The 15,190-nt window shown below is 36.5% G+C and overlaps 1 protein-coding gene across 1 annotated transcript in view; it reads left to right on the top strand.

The window, feature by feature from the left end:
* adgrv1 (adhesion G protein-coupled receptor V1) overlaps positions 1 to 13,204 on the top strand; it is a 161,439-nt gene extending 148,235 nt beyond the window's left edge. Inside the window, exons 87-90 of the mRNA XM_084413365.1 lie at positions 1,453 to 1,574; positions 6,798 to 6,986; positions 12,487 to 12,661; positions 12,788 to 13,204. Of these exons, the coding sequence (XP_084269491.1) occupies positions 1,453 to 1,574; positions 6,798 to 6,986; positions 12,487 to 12,661; positions 12,788 to 12,906 (605 nt within the window). The 3' untranslated portion in view covers positions 12,907 to 13,204. The remainder of the gene's footprint in view (positions 1 to 1,452; positions 1,575 to 6,797; positions 6,987 to 12,486; positions 12,662 to 12,787) is intronic.
* Positions 13,205 to 15,190: the final 1,986 nt, after the last annotated feature.

Raw genomic sequence — 15,190 nt, 5'->3', positions numbered from 1 at the left:
ACAGGAAATAAAGATTACGCGTGAGACAGGAGTTCTCTCGCCAGACTGGATTTCTTCTTGTTAAAATGATGCGCACAAGAAGCTTGTGAGCCAAGTTGTCTGTGTGCCGATCTGCAGTGAAAAATAAAAAGATATCAAGAAGAGAATGGTTGCCTGAAGAAGCCTATGACTATATATAACTCCTCCCCCTGAACTTTCCCTTGCCCTGTGTCTTGCTTTCTCATTGGCTGTAGGTCATCATCGATGTAATTTTTAGTCTAAACACATTTCACGCTGCATGACTGAGTCGCAGACAGGTCCAGATACAGTATTTGGCATGCTAAATATTTTACAGGCATCTGTGACGCCTCTCTCGGATCGCGTCTTTGATCATACACACTACGCGATTATCACTTGTGTGAATGAGCACTGATTTGCCTCTGATTTGGGGTGTCAGCGAGTAAATATGGGCAAAAAAAAGTCAGTTATGAAATGTTTCAATTTGATTTAAATAGTTTATTTTTATAAATAAAATGTACTATTTTATTATTTTATTGTCATTTTATTTTTTATAACATTTAAATGTTTGTGATTTGGTTACATGCTCATTTCTACTGGTAGTTGCTGTATTGCATCTTTGCTTATTTGCATGAATGGGTTTGTGAGTACTTTAAGTATTCAAATACACACTACACTACACAGAATTATCAAAATGCATAACCCTAGCACTTATGTTTATGATACCATGACTTTGAGTAAATTATTACTTTATGTTGTTGCCAGAATTTCAGGGTTTGACCTACGGAGTGTTTGCAACATATTTTTCTTCCACCTTCTCAAGCTGAGTGAATGTTTCAGCAATTAAACTCATAACCGTTGTTAAAGTAAAACACTCAGCCTGGTTAAAGTCTTTGTGGCAGTACGCTTGAGTGACTCTTGGCACTGGGACGCATTGTTTGCCCACACGAAGAACGCTCTCGGGCCAAGTACTTTGCACCCATGGCTGTCCTCATTCACCCCAGAACAGTTACTGTGACATGCTTAATGATATTTATTCCCCCTCTTTTGTTGTTTTGGTTTGTTTGTTTTCGCTGGCAGCCATCTTGGACTCCTGCCCCAGGTCAATAAACGTGCCCACATGGCTCTTATGCCAGAGCGAAAGCTTTTCAAAGGGCTCTAGCTGCATGTGAAAAGCTTGTCTGAACTATGGAAAAACTGAAGCATGCCTGGCCGGCTCACTCTGTAACTGAAAACAGCACCCTGGCTGCTGGCATCAGTGCCTGCAAGCAGAGACAAAATAGCACAGTCAGCATCCATGCATCTGAAAACTGATGAGCAAAGCTCTTGTGATTTTTCTAGAAATATATTAACTTCAAATGTTGCCATCTTGACATGTATTTTTTTCAAATGAACCTATTTGATCATGCAAACTCAATTGAAGGTTAACTCAATTTCTTGCTGTTTGTTCTTCAGAGGTGCCCATGATGTTGTATCTGTTCGCTCTGGTGTCTCTGGTCTGTCTTTGGGCTGGATTGCACATGGCCTACAGATACCTGTGGATGCTGATCCTCCTTGTTATCTTCAATATCTTTTTGGTAAGAACACACATGATATGATGTAACTCTCACTTTTATTTCAAATCCATTTTCCTTTTTAAAGCTCATTCATGCATATATTTAGGTTATAGTTTATGTATAGTTTATACAAACTAGTACGTTTTTGTCAATATCCCATGACACTGCATAATAAATATACATTTGTGATGTTTAACAAAAATAGATATTAATGAACACTTTCCATCCATTGTGAGTGCATGTATCTTTATTTATTATATTTATGGTTCAAAAGTTTGGGGCCAGTAATTTGTATTTATTTATACATTTATTCAGCAAGGATGCATTAAATTGATCAAAAGTGACAGTGAAGGCATTTATAATGTAAAAAAAAAAAAAGATTTATATTTCATATAAATGCAGTTTTTGCAGTTAAACTTTCTATTCAAAGAATCCTGAAAAAAGGTTTCCAAAAATAATAAGCAGCACAACTGTTTTCAACTTTGATAATAATAACAAATCGTGAGCTTAGAATTATAAGGTTCTATCTCCACTTTTGGTCGAAATTGAGTTTTTGACATAATCTGATCCATTAGGTGTTTATTAATGCCTGTGTGGTGTTATTTTTGTAAAAAAAATATTTTGTTAGTAGTTATTAATAAAATAAAAAGGTTCCATCTCACAAAACATAAACCGAGTTGGGATTATAAGGTTCTATCTCCAGTAGATTCAATATCCAATCAAAACCCTGAATGAACACGGACGGACCAATCAAAACCCACCTCTTAGCTCTGTAGCCTGGACACAGAGCTAAGGGCTGGACATTTGAAGCCGGCGATGGCGCCCAAAAGTACCTGTAGGGTGATGGTCTTGTTGAGCTATAATAGTAGATTATACTACATAACAGTTTTGCCAGCTGGGATGTAAAAACTTTGATGCTCAATATCTCAGAACTACCCTAAATGGAGATAGAACCTTATAATTCTAAGCTCACGAAATGCTTCTTGTGAATGACCATGTGACACTGAAGATTGGAGTAATGGAAAAATTCAGCTTTGCCATGCAGGAATAAATGACATTTTAAAATACATTAAAATATAAATAAGCTATATTTTAAATAGTTATATTTCACAATATTACTGTTACTATTACTTTATTTTGATCTAATAAATGCAGCTTTGGTGAGCATGAGCCTGCAAAAATATATAAAAAAAAAAAAATCACAGACACCCTTACTGATGCCAATCCTTTGAGTGGTTATTTATTTAATGGGGATGTGGTTATACTGTAGAAGAACAGAGTAAGTTGTGGTTGCTGTTAAATGTGTGTAATCTAATCTTATCTCTGAAGTATTTTGTCATTGAACTATAAAAGTAATAAAGTTCTGATCCCCAGAATCACATTCAGTTTGATTTAAGGGTCCACAGCTTGAGAGCACCACTAATCCTGAAAATAGATCGATACAGGTAATCTTCACATTTGAGGGCCCAAAGCGGCTCCGCATTTAGTGTAAGACCTGCAAACAGCCATCTTATCTCTGAATACAGATGTATTACTCTCACAATCACCTCACTATCACTGCACAACTGCCCAGTCTGCTATTGTGTCGTATAGTTTCTACCCGTTCTGGATAGAAAGAAAAGATAGCTACTGCAGTTTTACAGCCTATTGATTTCTAAAGGCTCTGCAGCTCTTGCATAACATCGTCTTAAAGATACTGGCCACGAGAGGGGGTGGACTATATTCAGAGTCATTATATATTATATATGTTTGTTTATCTGTTGACTTGGAACCACTGCAGTCAATAGACCAGTGCTGGAAGAAGTTAACACTTGACTAACTTCACAGGATGGTTTCTCTTAATAATTCTTTATCATCATTGTGTTACAAGGAAGAAAAGGAAGAAGAAAGTTTAAACTTTTTGCTCAAGATTTTATACGTTAAAATGTTACATAACTTTTAAAGGGACAGTTCACCCAAAAATAAAAAATTCTGTCATCATTTACTCGTGCTCAGGTTGTTCCAAACCTGTATGAATGTGGTTCTTCTGCTGGACACAAAAGAAGATATTTTGAAGAATATGGGTAACCAAACAGTTTATGAACCCCATTGAATTGCGTTCATAGTATGGAAAAAAGAAAATACTGTGGAAGTCAATGGGGTCCATAAATTGTTGTGTTCAGCAGAAGACATAAATGCATACAGGTTTGGAACACCTTGAGCAGGAGTAAATGATCACAGAATTTGAACTGTCCCTTTAAGGACCAAAAACGGGTCCAGTTTTCTTTTTCTTTTTCTTCCTTTAACAGATGCGGGTTTATGCAATACACGTTCTGTCTGTTCTATCTTATTTTGTTCTCAGTATTTCATCTCTATGCAAAAAAGAAAGCAGCATCATACAGAAGTGCATATTTATCATATAGATGTGCAACAGACTGATTTATATAGTAAAATGCAACATAACAAGCTAAATATGTCTAAAAAGCTTGTTGACACTGAGTTTGACATGGGCGTGTTGTTCAGGTGGCCTCTTGTGGCTGTTGCCCCGTACCAAGTTCAAGTAACAAGTAACTTTTTAACCAAAATTCCTTACCAACAGCAGAAAAGATAAAACCATCCATATCAGTGCTTGCTGTCCTCAATATTTCCTCACTGTTACAGTTAGTGTAAACAACATAAACACACAGTTGAGAATATTTGTTCTGCTTCTATGTCGCTTGTCATAAATTACAGACTGACTAATAGCAGGTCAGAGAAGCCGTTATTGTTTCTGACACAGCCAAAACATAACTGGGTTAAACATGATGCCCTTCACCTAGAAAGAGCATAAATAGCACCTACATTTTGTTTTGACTCCCTTTGAGTCAAACTCTAAATGACCACATAAATGTCAACAGTGCCTACAACAAAACATGACCTCCTCCTCTGGAAAATATTCACAAACATGTGGGAGGCCGGCCCGTAGAGACATTTGTGGCTGTGTTGATTCAATTTGGTTTTAATTCTCATAGGAATTCTTCAGGAATCATTTATATGTAGGCCTATATGTAATATTTTACAGCTTTTAACCATTCACTACACATTCCCCTTATTTCCTGCAAACGTCCCAGTCTGTTTTCAATAATCAAACCCTGAGCATCTGTTTTCATGTGTGCTGTTTTTTTCCTGATGCTAATTTTCCATCGTCCTCTTAAATTCTCAGTGGCTGTTGCTGTAAATGTAATTAAACTGCAGTAATGTCATTTGAATGGTGCTGCTAGTCCTGCCTGATTGGGAAGCCTGTAAACAGCTTTATATGAACCACTGATTTCCGGATGTAAGGATGTATAATAGAGAAAGTGAAAAAGATATCAAGACATTATTCAGTAGTCAGCAAGATTATTTATATTGCTACAATTCCTTCCGAAATTGTGGTCGGTAATATATATATAAAAAAAAAAATATATATATATATATATATATATATTCAGTAATAGAAGAAATAGCACAAAAAAACAAAACTCAATGACAACCAAAACAAAACATAAACGTGACACTAACATCTATGGAGGCATATCATAGATTGGAAGGAAATTCTGATTAATCATTTGTCCACTAAATTGGACATCATGAATCACTAGCTATATTTCGGCTACAATTCATACTATTACTTCTGACTGCTGTTCTTGAAAATACTTCACTTTCAGTAATTTTTTGGCTGTAAATAATTGTATTTGTTTTATTATTGTAATTTGCAGTTACGTCAAAAAAGTAATCTGATTACATAATGCATGTTACTTGTAATGCAATACTTAAAAAAAGTTGTTCATGCCCTAAGAGCAATAGAAACACATAGAAAAATAATCCTGACTGTGGTTATCGTAAATCATGCATGAAAGGGTTAAAATATCATAGATTATCTGTGAATAATGGCTTCAATTTCAGTGTGTTCACAAGTTTCGGGCACACAGGTTTCCAAATTTCAGAAGACTTGGAATATGGCGTACGGGTCATATAGATTTCATGTTACTTACGCAAAAACTTTAATTGTGCTGTTGTGTCTTGAATGATATGCAGATGAGTAAATTTAGGTGGACGATTCCTTTAAAGGTTATTCCTTTAACTAGTGGTCTCGGTCTGTTTCTTCCACACCATTTCTCACAATATGCATCATGTCAGCTCATTTCCCTTATATCCGAGGTAGTAAAACCACACTTTTCTGTCCTGGACTGAGAACAGTTATGTAACTAGCAGAATAAAATTGAGCATGCTGCTCTAGCCTCTGGACATTTGTGTGTCTTTCAGGTAGCAGTGATAAAGCTGTTCAGTGGAGCACAGGCTGCCCACATATAGTCTTTAAATGAAAATCAATGTGTGTGTGTGTGTGTGTACGTGCTTATATCCACTATTTTTCCTGCCTTTGATGTTGAGCTTCAGTGGTTTCAGTAAAGTCTACATTATGTTTACCTATATATATATAAAATATTTTAATGCATGAATGTTTTGCCCATCATTATTACATATTCGGGTCTTTAGCGACCCAGATCTATATCTAACACGGATGGATCTCTACCTGTCCTGATAATATAAAACTCTTCTGATATTAGAGTAATAATTACAGCAGTATAAAATAAAGCATATTTTGTTACATTTTGTAGCTTGGAAGGGTTCAGTTTAATGTTGTATACCGTCTTCATAAATTTTCCGACTTCTGTATTACCAAAAGCTCAGCACTTTTCTCCACTCATTTTAGTTTCACCTGCAGTCTGTCAACCATATGTCACATTTGTTACAACATTTCTAGTGTTCATGAGATATTTGGCAAGAGTGTGTGTACAGCAATATTCAGTTGGGTGCTACTGACCATTATCATTCACGGTTGGCCAGACCCTCATTGACAATGATGTCAGAGGGAGGGAAATGATGTCATTCTGTTACAAAATGTCATCTGGATTTGGAGACCAAATGATTGGTGATGTTTGTGCTTTTTAATTAGTTGCACAAACACATTTGGAATGTCAAACAGATGGACACTTTAGATGTGATAGTCTTTACAGTGTTGCTCCTGAAAGAGTTTTACATTAGCCTTCTCTGAATCTGTTTTGAATATTATAGAATAATTGTGGTCCTAAATGCTGATAATAAAGAGTTCCAAACATTTCATGTTGACTAGGATACTATGGAGATCCTGCATTATTTTTTATCAACAGAATAGAGGAAATAACTAAATTCATCTCATGTGACAGTGTGCTGAGCTCTTCTAACTTGTGATTAATCTTTTTCCAGGGTCTGTATGTGTTTTCCGTGTACTTCATCATGCATAGTCAGGTCTTTTGGCCAGCTAAGGCAACCTACACCGTGGAAATGAATGGTCACGGCAGCCCAGACTCCATGTATCAGAGCACCGGTGCCGCTACCGTCGGTGGAGGAGAAATCAGCAAGTCCACACAGAACCTCATCAGTGCCATGGAAGAGGTGCGTCTGTTACTGAGGGTTTTGATAAATGTTTCTAATGATAAGTTATTGCTCATGCTTTATTTGGCAGTGGCATCTGACAGCTTTTCCTAGCACACGTGTACTTGTAACATTACATTGGTAGCATTTAGATATATGTGTGTTTGCATAACCACCTATTTATCATCCTCAGGCTAAGGCAGAGGATTCTCAGACCTGTGTTTGTTCATCAAGTCTGCTCACGCACACATAGACTGTGAAAGTGTTATGCAATAAAGAGGCCTGGTGTAGAAGCTCACATTCCTCTGAGCCCTCAATGTAAACTTTTCACAGATCCGGGAAAGAGGGTGTACAGGAGGTTAGGAGGAGAGAGAGAGGCCTGTGGAGAGAGCACAGCCTGCATGGGAAAGATCGGCAGAGATAAAGAAAGGCTTTTAGAGGAGATATTTATAAAGGAGATATTCCTGCAGTCTGAGCTGTTCTCAAGACTCTGTACTTTTATTAGTGAGATTGAAAGTATACTACTGCTGAAACAAATTGAGTAGAATATATTTATACATATTTTTCCAATCATGACAACTCTCTGAATAGTTTTAGCATGTTATTGGATATATGTGTAGCAAATCTAGTCCGTCAAGATCATTTCCTCAAAATATACATTTGCACATTTTCAATGATTTTCAAAGGACTCGTCAAATGAATCAATCTCTCTAAATCCCGCCTTTCCGTGAGCTACTCTGCTCTGATTGGCCAGACAGCTCAGTCTGTTGTGATTGGTTTACCGCGTGTCGAAAACAAAAACGCCCATTGCCATAACAACGTAAGCTCTGCGTGTCCTGAGGCTTCCTACACCGTAAACTAAAGTCAGTAACGAACAATGACCTCGATTTTACCAGATCAATGCGAGCACGAGTCCGATGATGTAACACTGGAAGAACTAGTAATTCAACCCGAACCTCCATCGCAAGGACAACTCGAGCAGGACGTTTCTCAGTGATACACTACTCAGTTTGAGTTACATTATGAGATGTTGCAACTATAATTCCTCACCATCAGCATTAACAAGTGCATGTCCATCAACAAACCGATTATTTTACTTGTACTCATTTATTTATGCGGTGAACATGTGGAAACTGTATCAATAACAGTGCATGTATGCAATGTAGCCGAGCTCTAGCGTGAATGACTGATGTGAATGACTGGTGTAACATAAACGTTGGTAAAACAAATCTTGCTCCATGATTAATCTTTCCTCAAAGTAGTGAGAACGACAGACAATCTGCATTAAAAGACACAGTTATAGGTAATAATGGCCCACAACTGATTAGCAGAAGTATTTAAGTAAGACAGTGATAACGTGAGTTAGCCAGTTAGCAGGAGACCTACACAATATATAAAGCTCAAAACTAGGTATTTTGAACACCATCTTTCAAGAGCAAGCGGTTTGCGAATCTTGCATTGAACTCCGAGATTTGAGAAGCAGTCGTCAGTGAAATAAAGGGAACACAGCAAAAGTTTAGGATTATACTGCAGTGATATCGTGGTAAAGATGAATTTTAACCACTGATTCTTCACATCCTATCCTTGTCCTTGAAAAAAAAAAAAAAAAAGGCTTTACCTTCACATTGTAGAGCACAGCGTCTTCTCGACATGATGCTATCCAGTATCCACAGGAATCAGCTGCAGTGTTTGAGGTTCAAGTTTTCCCTGGTGTCTGCGCGAGCAATAAGTGGGCAGGCAATATGCTAATGTTTCGTCTTGACGTCACAACGAAACGGCTTATGACTCGTTTGAAAAACAATTCATTTGACTCAGAGTCGACTCTTACTTTTGAAAGACAATAACTTTATATACGGTGCACTTTCAGATTTAAACCTGTGCAGGATGTTTTCATTCACTTAGAGCTATGTTACACACTACATACAAGGTACATTTTTTTAAATCCATAATAGGGGCCCTTTAAATGTTGAGCAAACAATGTCATTGGCTGCAGAATCTTGACCTCTTTTGTTTATTTATTTATTTTATGATAACATTTAATTATTTGCTTGGGTTTTAGTTTTAACTACTGTTCTGTTTTACCTCAACGTGTTACAGTAGATGAACTTGGATAGTAGCTTTCAGATAGAACGAGATACTCTTTAAAACTTTTCTAATGGATTATGGGCATACGTTCATGAGGTTCATGAAACATTTCATACAATAGCATGAATATTTTCCAATAGCCTAATAGAAGCTGTGCCATAATTTGCACGATACATACAGAATCCTATGTGTTACCCTTCCCATGGTTTCTAGTTTGAACAGTGTATGGTTATTATAGGTCATTTATGGTTATTTCCCAGTCCAAACTTATTTAGATGATGAATCATCTTGACTACCAGTTGATGGTGATGAGAATGAGCAGCTTGTAACAAATGATCTACTGTACCATGGTCCAAAAATCCAGCTTGACCAATTTAAGGCTAATTCATACTGGAGTGACATATAGGCCAGCCAACGACAACAGACATGTTTACCGGGTTTTGTCGGAATGGTGCTTGCGCTTGTTTTTTGGGGTTTTTTTCAGGTCTTGGAATGAGGAATTTTCTTAAGGAATTAATTATTATGCTAATTATCTTAAGGAGTGTTTTATATTTGAATTACAGCAAAATTATTTTTATGAATTAAAACCACTGTCCCACTTTATCTAAAAAACAACAAAAACAATTCTAAATAAAAAATAGGGCCTACCTGTGTTGAAAGGTCTATAATTATTAGTCATTATATTTATTATTAGTTTGATACATTTACATTTATGAGGGTTGTAGCATCATAATAAAACTTAAAGTAAGAGCTTTTTATCGATGCTCCATTCAACTTTTACGTAGTTCACCCTACGTTTTGGTATTTTTAGTTTGTGCTGTCAGTGCTAGGGTTTGTCTTTTCATTGTGTGGGTGCAAATGAAGAGGTCTGGGTTAAGTTCATCCTCCATTATTAAAGAGAAAGATCAATGTAAAAAGCCTTGTAATTGTAAATAGATTTATTTATTCAACTAATGCCAATGTATTCCCAAAGCCTTGCCTGCTTAGTTGAATCCATTGATGCTATAGTTTCCCAGCCTTACTGAATTTTGATTTGACAATTCAGCATGAGGGGCCAAATCAATAGTAGGCTACTGTGGCAAGACTAGTTTTTGACCTCTAGTGCAGACTTAGGAGGTAATCCTGTTTTGTTCATGAGAGCACTGACTTCTGGCTTAAAGTGGCTCGTAGTGTCACATGTGGCCTCGGGACAAGAGACGGTTGAGTGGGGAGGAGGTGACCGGTAGAGTTAGGAAAGGAAACCACGCACTGGAGGGGTGGCCGTCTCCTCAGGCTCTTCAAACAGACTTGAGTAGGTGCCTGGTGGTGCTCAGTTCACCCAGCGTACATTCTGTTCTGATTACAGGACTGCTGATGGGTTATTGTACCAGAATGTGGTGCCTGGGACATGGTGGACTGGAGTGGCCTCTCCCTACATCCTCCTGGGAAAGCAAAGGAAATGAAGCCATTGCCATTAGGAAGCACATTAAAGGGAGGGCTGGCCAGATGTACTGTTTCACAATGTTGTCTTTAATGAGGCAAATTGTTCTTTGCTTTGATGATTAAAATGAGTGAAAGAGTAGATTTATGTCACAAGATGAAGTCAGAAGGTTAGTGTGATGGATATCCTTGCCTCGTCAAAACATCAACAGTCTCTATTTAGGTTGTAGTGTCTCTTATATGCGGAAACATTAGAAATATGTCTACTGGTAGAGTTTGCTGTACCGTTTATATTACAAAAAATGGCTACATGACTGTTAGTAGGATACCAACATAACAAAGAAACCTGGAGGAATGTTGAAATGTAAAGCGTCGTGTCTCAAACCAGCCGTGGTGAAGTCATTATTAATGGTGTTTGTTTTGCAGTGTTATGTTTTTGTATTGTTCATAGCATATCGGCTGCTTTACTGTAACTTTAGGTGAGAGTGTGAGAATTTATCATTGTCTGATTATGAATAATTATGGTTTGGTCCATCAGGTTTTTGTGTCAGTCAAGTTTAGAAAAAGAGAAAATAATCAAGTGAAATTAACCTCTTATAAATGATTTAATGAACTGGATTTCCCAAAACAAGTATTGTCGTGATTATTTAATATAAAAGTAAAAGTGATCTTTAAGTCATCATTGGTATTGTTAAGGCTGCATTTATTTAATCAAAAATACAGTAAAAACAGTAACAACGTGAAATATTGTTACAATTAAAAAGTTTTCTATTTTAATATATTTAAAAAAATCACATGATCCTTCAAAAATCTTTGTTATATGCTGATATGGTGCTCAAGAAACATTGGTAACACTTTATAATACGTATACAGTAATGAAGTACTTATAAATCATTTGCAAACTATTAGCTTATAGTTAATTCATAGTTTATATATTGCAGTCTCTACATTGTAAATTTATTAATAGGCTACATACAAATAGTGAGTACTTCATTCATTGTCACTGCAATTAACACAATTATTATTGTTTATAATAATAAATATTTAGCTCACATGTACAGAACTAGATGTTTGTGATGCTTTGTTTACAGCTTATTAACGGTAAATAGTTCTCACTTTAGATTAGGTCACGGAAAATATGAGTTTTAAAGTGTGTGTATTTTAATGAACACTTAATATGAATGCAATTAATGTCCAATAAAGGTTTGTTTAAGCACTTAATTAAAGACATTTTCCGTGACCTAATCTAAAGTGAGAACTGTTTACTTCTAATAACCATTGACAATTCACTTCTGGTTTAAAATACTGTATATCACTTATGAGTAATACGTTGTTAACAAAGCATAAAAAAACATTATCTAAATATTTATTTTTTTACATATGAGCTTATTAAACAATAACAATTGTGTTAATTACAGTGACAATGAATGAAGAACTCAGTATTTGTATATAGCCTATTAATATATTAATAATGTAGAGACTATTGCTATAATAAGCTATAAATTAATTCTAAGCTAATAGTTTGCAAATGATTTGTAAGTACTTTATTACTGTATACTCATTGTGAAGTGTCACCGAAACGTTTCTTATTTTTATCATTGTCGATGATAGATAAGTTGTTCTGCTTAATATTTTTGTAGAAACCCAACACATTTTTCATATTTTTGATGAATAGAAAGTATTAAAAATGACTATTTTGTAACATTAATTTCCCTCACATATAAAAATCTCATCCTCAGCTATACCAGAATTCATTACATAACATATGAATGCTTGTTAACTGTGTCTCACCCCACAAACCCATCCTAGCAAGACTCTATAGAAATCCAAGCCTTTGTAACCTCTGAATGGCCCCAGCACCAGAAAATCCAGTGAATTCAGGGCTGATTTGTGTGGGTCATTTAAGCTCAGACTGGGTACACAAACTAGAAGTCATTTTAATTTGCTGAAGCTTTGAAAAAATGGTAGTTGTTTGCCTTTTCTGACATCTAAAGACCCTTTTTGTTATGTTTTGCAGATCTCTGCAGACTGGGAGAGAGCTTCACTGAGGCCCAGCAGTCAACCCAGCAGTGTTTTCAAACAGAGTCCTCAGGACGAGACCTACATCACAGAAGGAGGGTTCATCAACACTAATCTGGTGCAGGACGAGGAGTCACAGGAGTTTGATGACCTCATATTTGCCTTAAAAACTGGTACGTCCCTTTCTCCAAAATGGTAGTTCCCTTGAACTTTTAATTTGTAAAAAAAAAAATATGAATACTAGTTATGTTTCTTAGGAAGAGACCAAAATATGAGAATAATGGTTTACCTACACACAGGTTCTGGCCTTAACATGAGTGACAACGAGTCAATCCACGGCAGTCATGATGGAGGTAGTGTGGCTAACTCTCAGATCGTAGAGCTGCGGCGGATCCCGATCGCAGACACACATCTCTAACCTCACTATTTTTTTGTACTGGAAATTGTAAAATAAAAACAATAGTTTTTTTTTTTTTTTTTTTTTACTGTTTCTGCCTTTGCACTAAATCTTGTTAGATTTTAAGTTGTCTTTTTATACGTGGAAATTGAAATTGTTTTTTAAGTATACATATGTGAATATAATTATCACTAAATTAATTTGTGAAGATTTAGTATTGGTTTGAATGGAAACGTCATATAGATTGATTGGAGGTCTGGCCAGTGCGGCCCATAATTCTGCTGCTTGATTTGTGTAACACCAATAATAAATGATTCAACCACCATTCAGTCTGTGTTTCCCTCAAATGCATCTTTATCCAAAAGATCTACTTCATAATAACCATGAAAATATCTTACTGGCAGTAAAATAATAGTACAATCTCAGAACCAGAAGAAAACAAGGTTGTGCACATACCGCTTCAGTATCGAGATGAACAAACCAGTTCCACAGGTACATACTTTGCCAAAGGAAACACATACTTTGTTTGTATGGGAAACAACCTGTCTAGACCGCGAATAGAAGCACATCAGCGGCACATATGAATAGACCAGCACATATTTTATATTCAGTCACAGTATGGAAGAAAAAATTTCATCCTGACTGCTTAGTTACATTTCCTTCAAATTTTTCACTGGCCTGAATTGACAGGAGGAAAAATGTAATAGATAACGTACTGAATGTATTGCTCTTGTGTTTCTGGAGAGAGTTCAGACATGTTAAAGATTTAAAAGTGTGTGTGTATGATTTGTACTGAAATGGGTAGTGAGGGAAACCAACCACTGTGGACTGGAGAGGTTTGCGGTCTAACCTTCTTGGATGATACACGGGTGGCACACCCAAGAATAAAGAGCTGTCGTCAGCTACATGGACCCACAGTTCTGTAAGAACTAAAATAGCTTAACAGTATTTTTAGAAAAATTATTTTACAATTCCTCCATCATCAGAAGCAGACATAATGGACCAAATGAATGGAAAGAAAAACTGAGTTAAGGTTACTGTTCAGCTATACCAAACTGAGGTGAAGGTGATGGCCTCCTCAGAAAAAATAAATAATAATAATTCCAAAAGTAACAGTTACAATAGCTACACTCAGTTATGTGAATGTGTGTAATTAAATGGACTGTAAATTAATTGTCACGCTGCTAACAAGGTGGATAACAAGAGAACACGTGAAGACGAAGATAATCCAAATAAGTGATATTTATTCCAGGAAGATGAAGAGTACTCACAGGGTAACATACAATCACCGACGGTGGACTGAACAGGGGTGCGTTTCCCGTACAACTATATAGCTCGCTGCTTAACTACCATAGTACGATGCATCGTTGGAGAAATCAACTAGCTAGTCACGACTGTTTCCCGAAACCGTCTGTCGCAAAGTATCGTTCAACCACGTTGGTTTATGACGTCTCGCACGTGGTGGACTAATAACTTATTTTAATTAATCTGTTTGAGATCGAATTAACGCTAGATTTTGTCATATAAGTTACAGACATGGCATCTGAAGACCATTTCTAATTTTTCTCAGTTATTTTGCTTTATTACCAGACTCAATATTTGGCTCGTTCTTACATAGTAGAGCACGTTCGCACATGCGCAGTCTTCAAAAACGGTGCTTTAAATCTCTTGACAAACTAAAAGACATAAATTACATTTGTATGTATTCTAAATAAATAACACGGGTTGTACTGAATGTCAGCTTGCTTATTTTGCTAAAGACAAGGATTTATTCAGTCTACATCTAATGTAAACTAGAAACTATGCTTCTAACGACAGCTCGAGAGCTGTCGTTCCAACCACACAAGTTTGCGATGCTGTTTGCGAACGTTCGTTTGAACGATGGTTTCGGGAAACACCAAATCGTTGAACTATGCTGATAACGACGGAACTTGCGACCATAGTTGGCTAGCGATGCTTTCGGGAAACGCACCCCAGAACAGGGAGACTTTACAAGGGAACTAATGAGGGAGAACAGAAACAGGTGTGAATGGTTAACTAATCAAGATACACAATGAGGGCAAATGAACTGAACAAGACAAACTAAATGAAGACATAACTGTTACATTAAAGGTAGGGTAGAGTGGGGGAAAACGCCCCCCTTAAGGAAAATGTGACATTACAGTGAAACAAAACATAAATGTGCCTAGAATTGCCATCCCGGTTTTGAGTGACTATGGCAGGAGTTATTCACCAAATATTAAAATTGCTCAGCCTTCATAATTAATTAGTATTTCCACTGAAAATATTTTTGTACAAAGGGGGC

Source organism: Rutilus rutilus (assembly GCF_951802725.1).
Source record: "Rutilus rutilus genome assembly, chromosome: 7".
NCBI classification, from domain to species: Eukaryota; Metazoa; Chordata; class Actinopteri; order Cypriniformes; family Leuciscidae; genus Rutilus; species Rutilus rutilus.
Note: the sequence above shows the minus strand (reverse complement) of the source record. Positions and strands in the feature narration are given on the sequence as shown.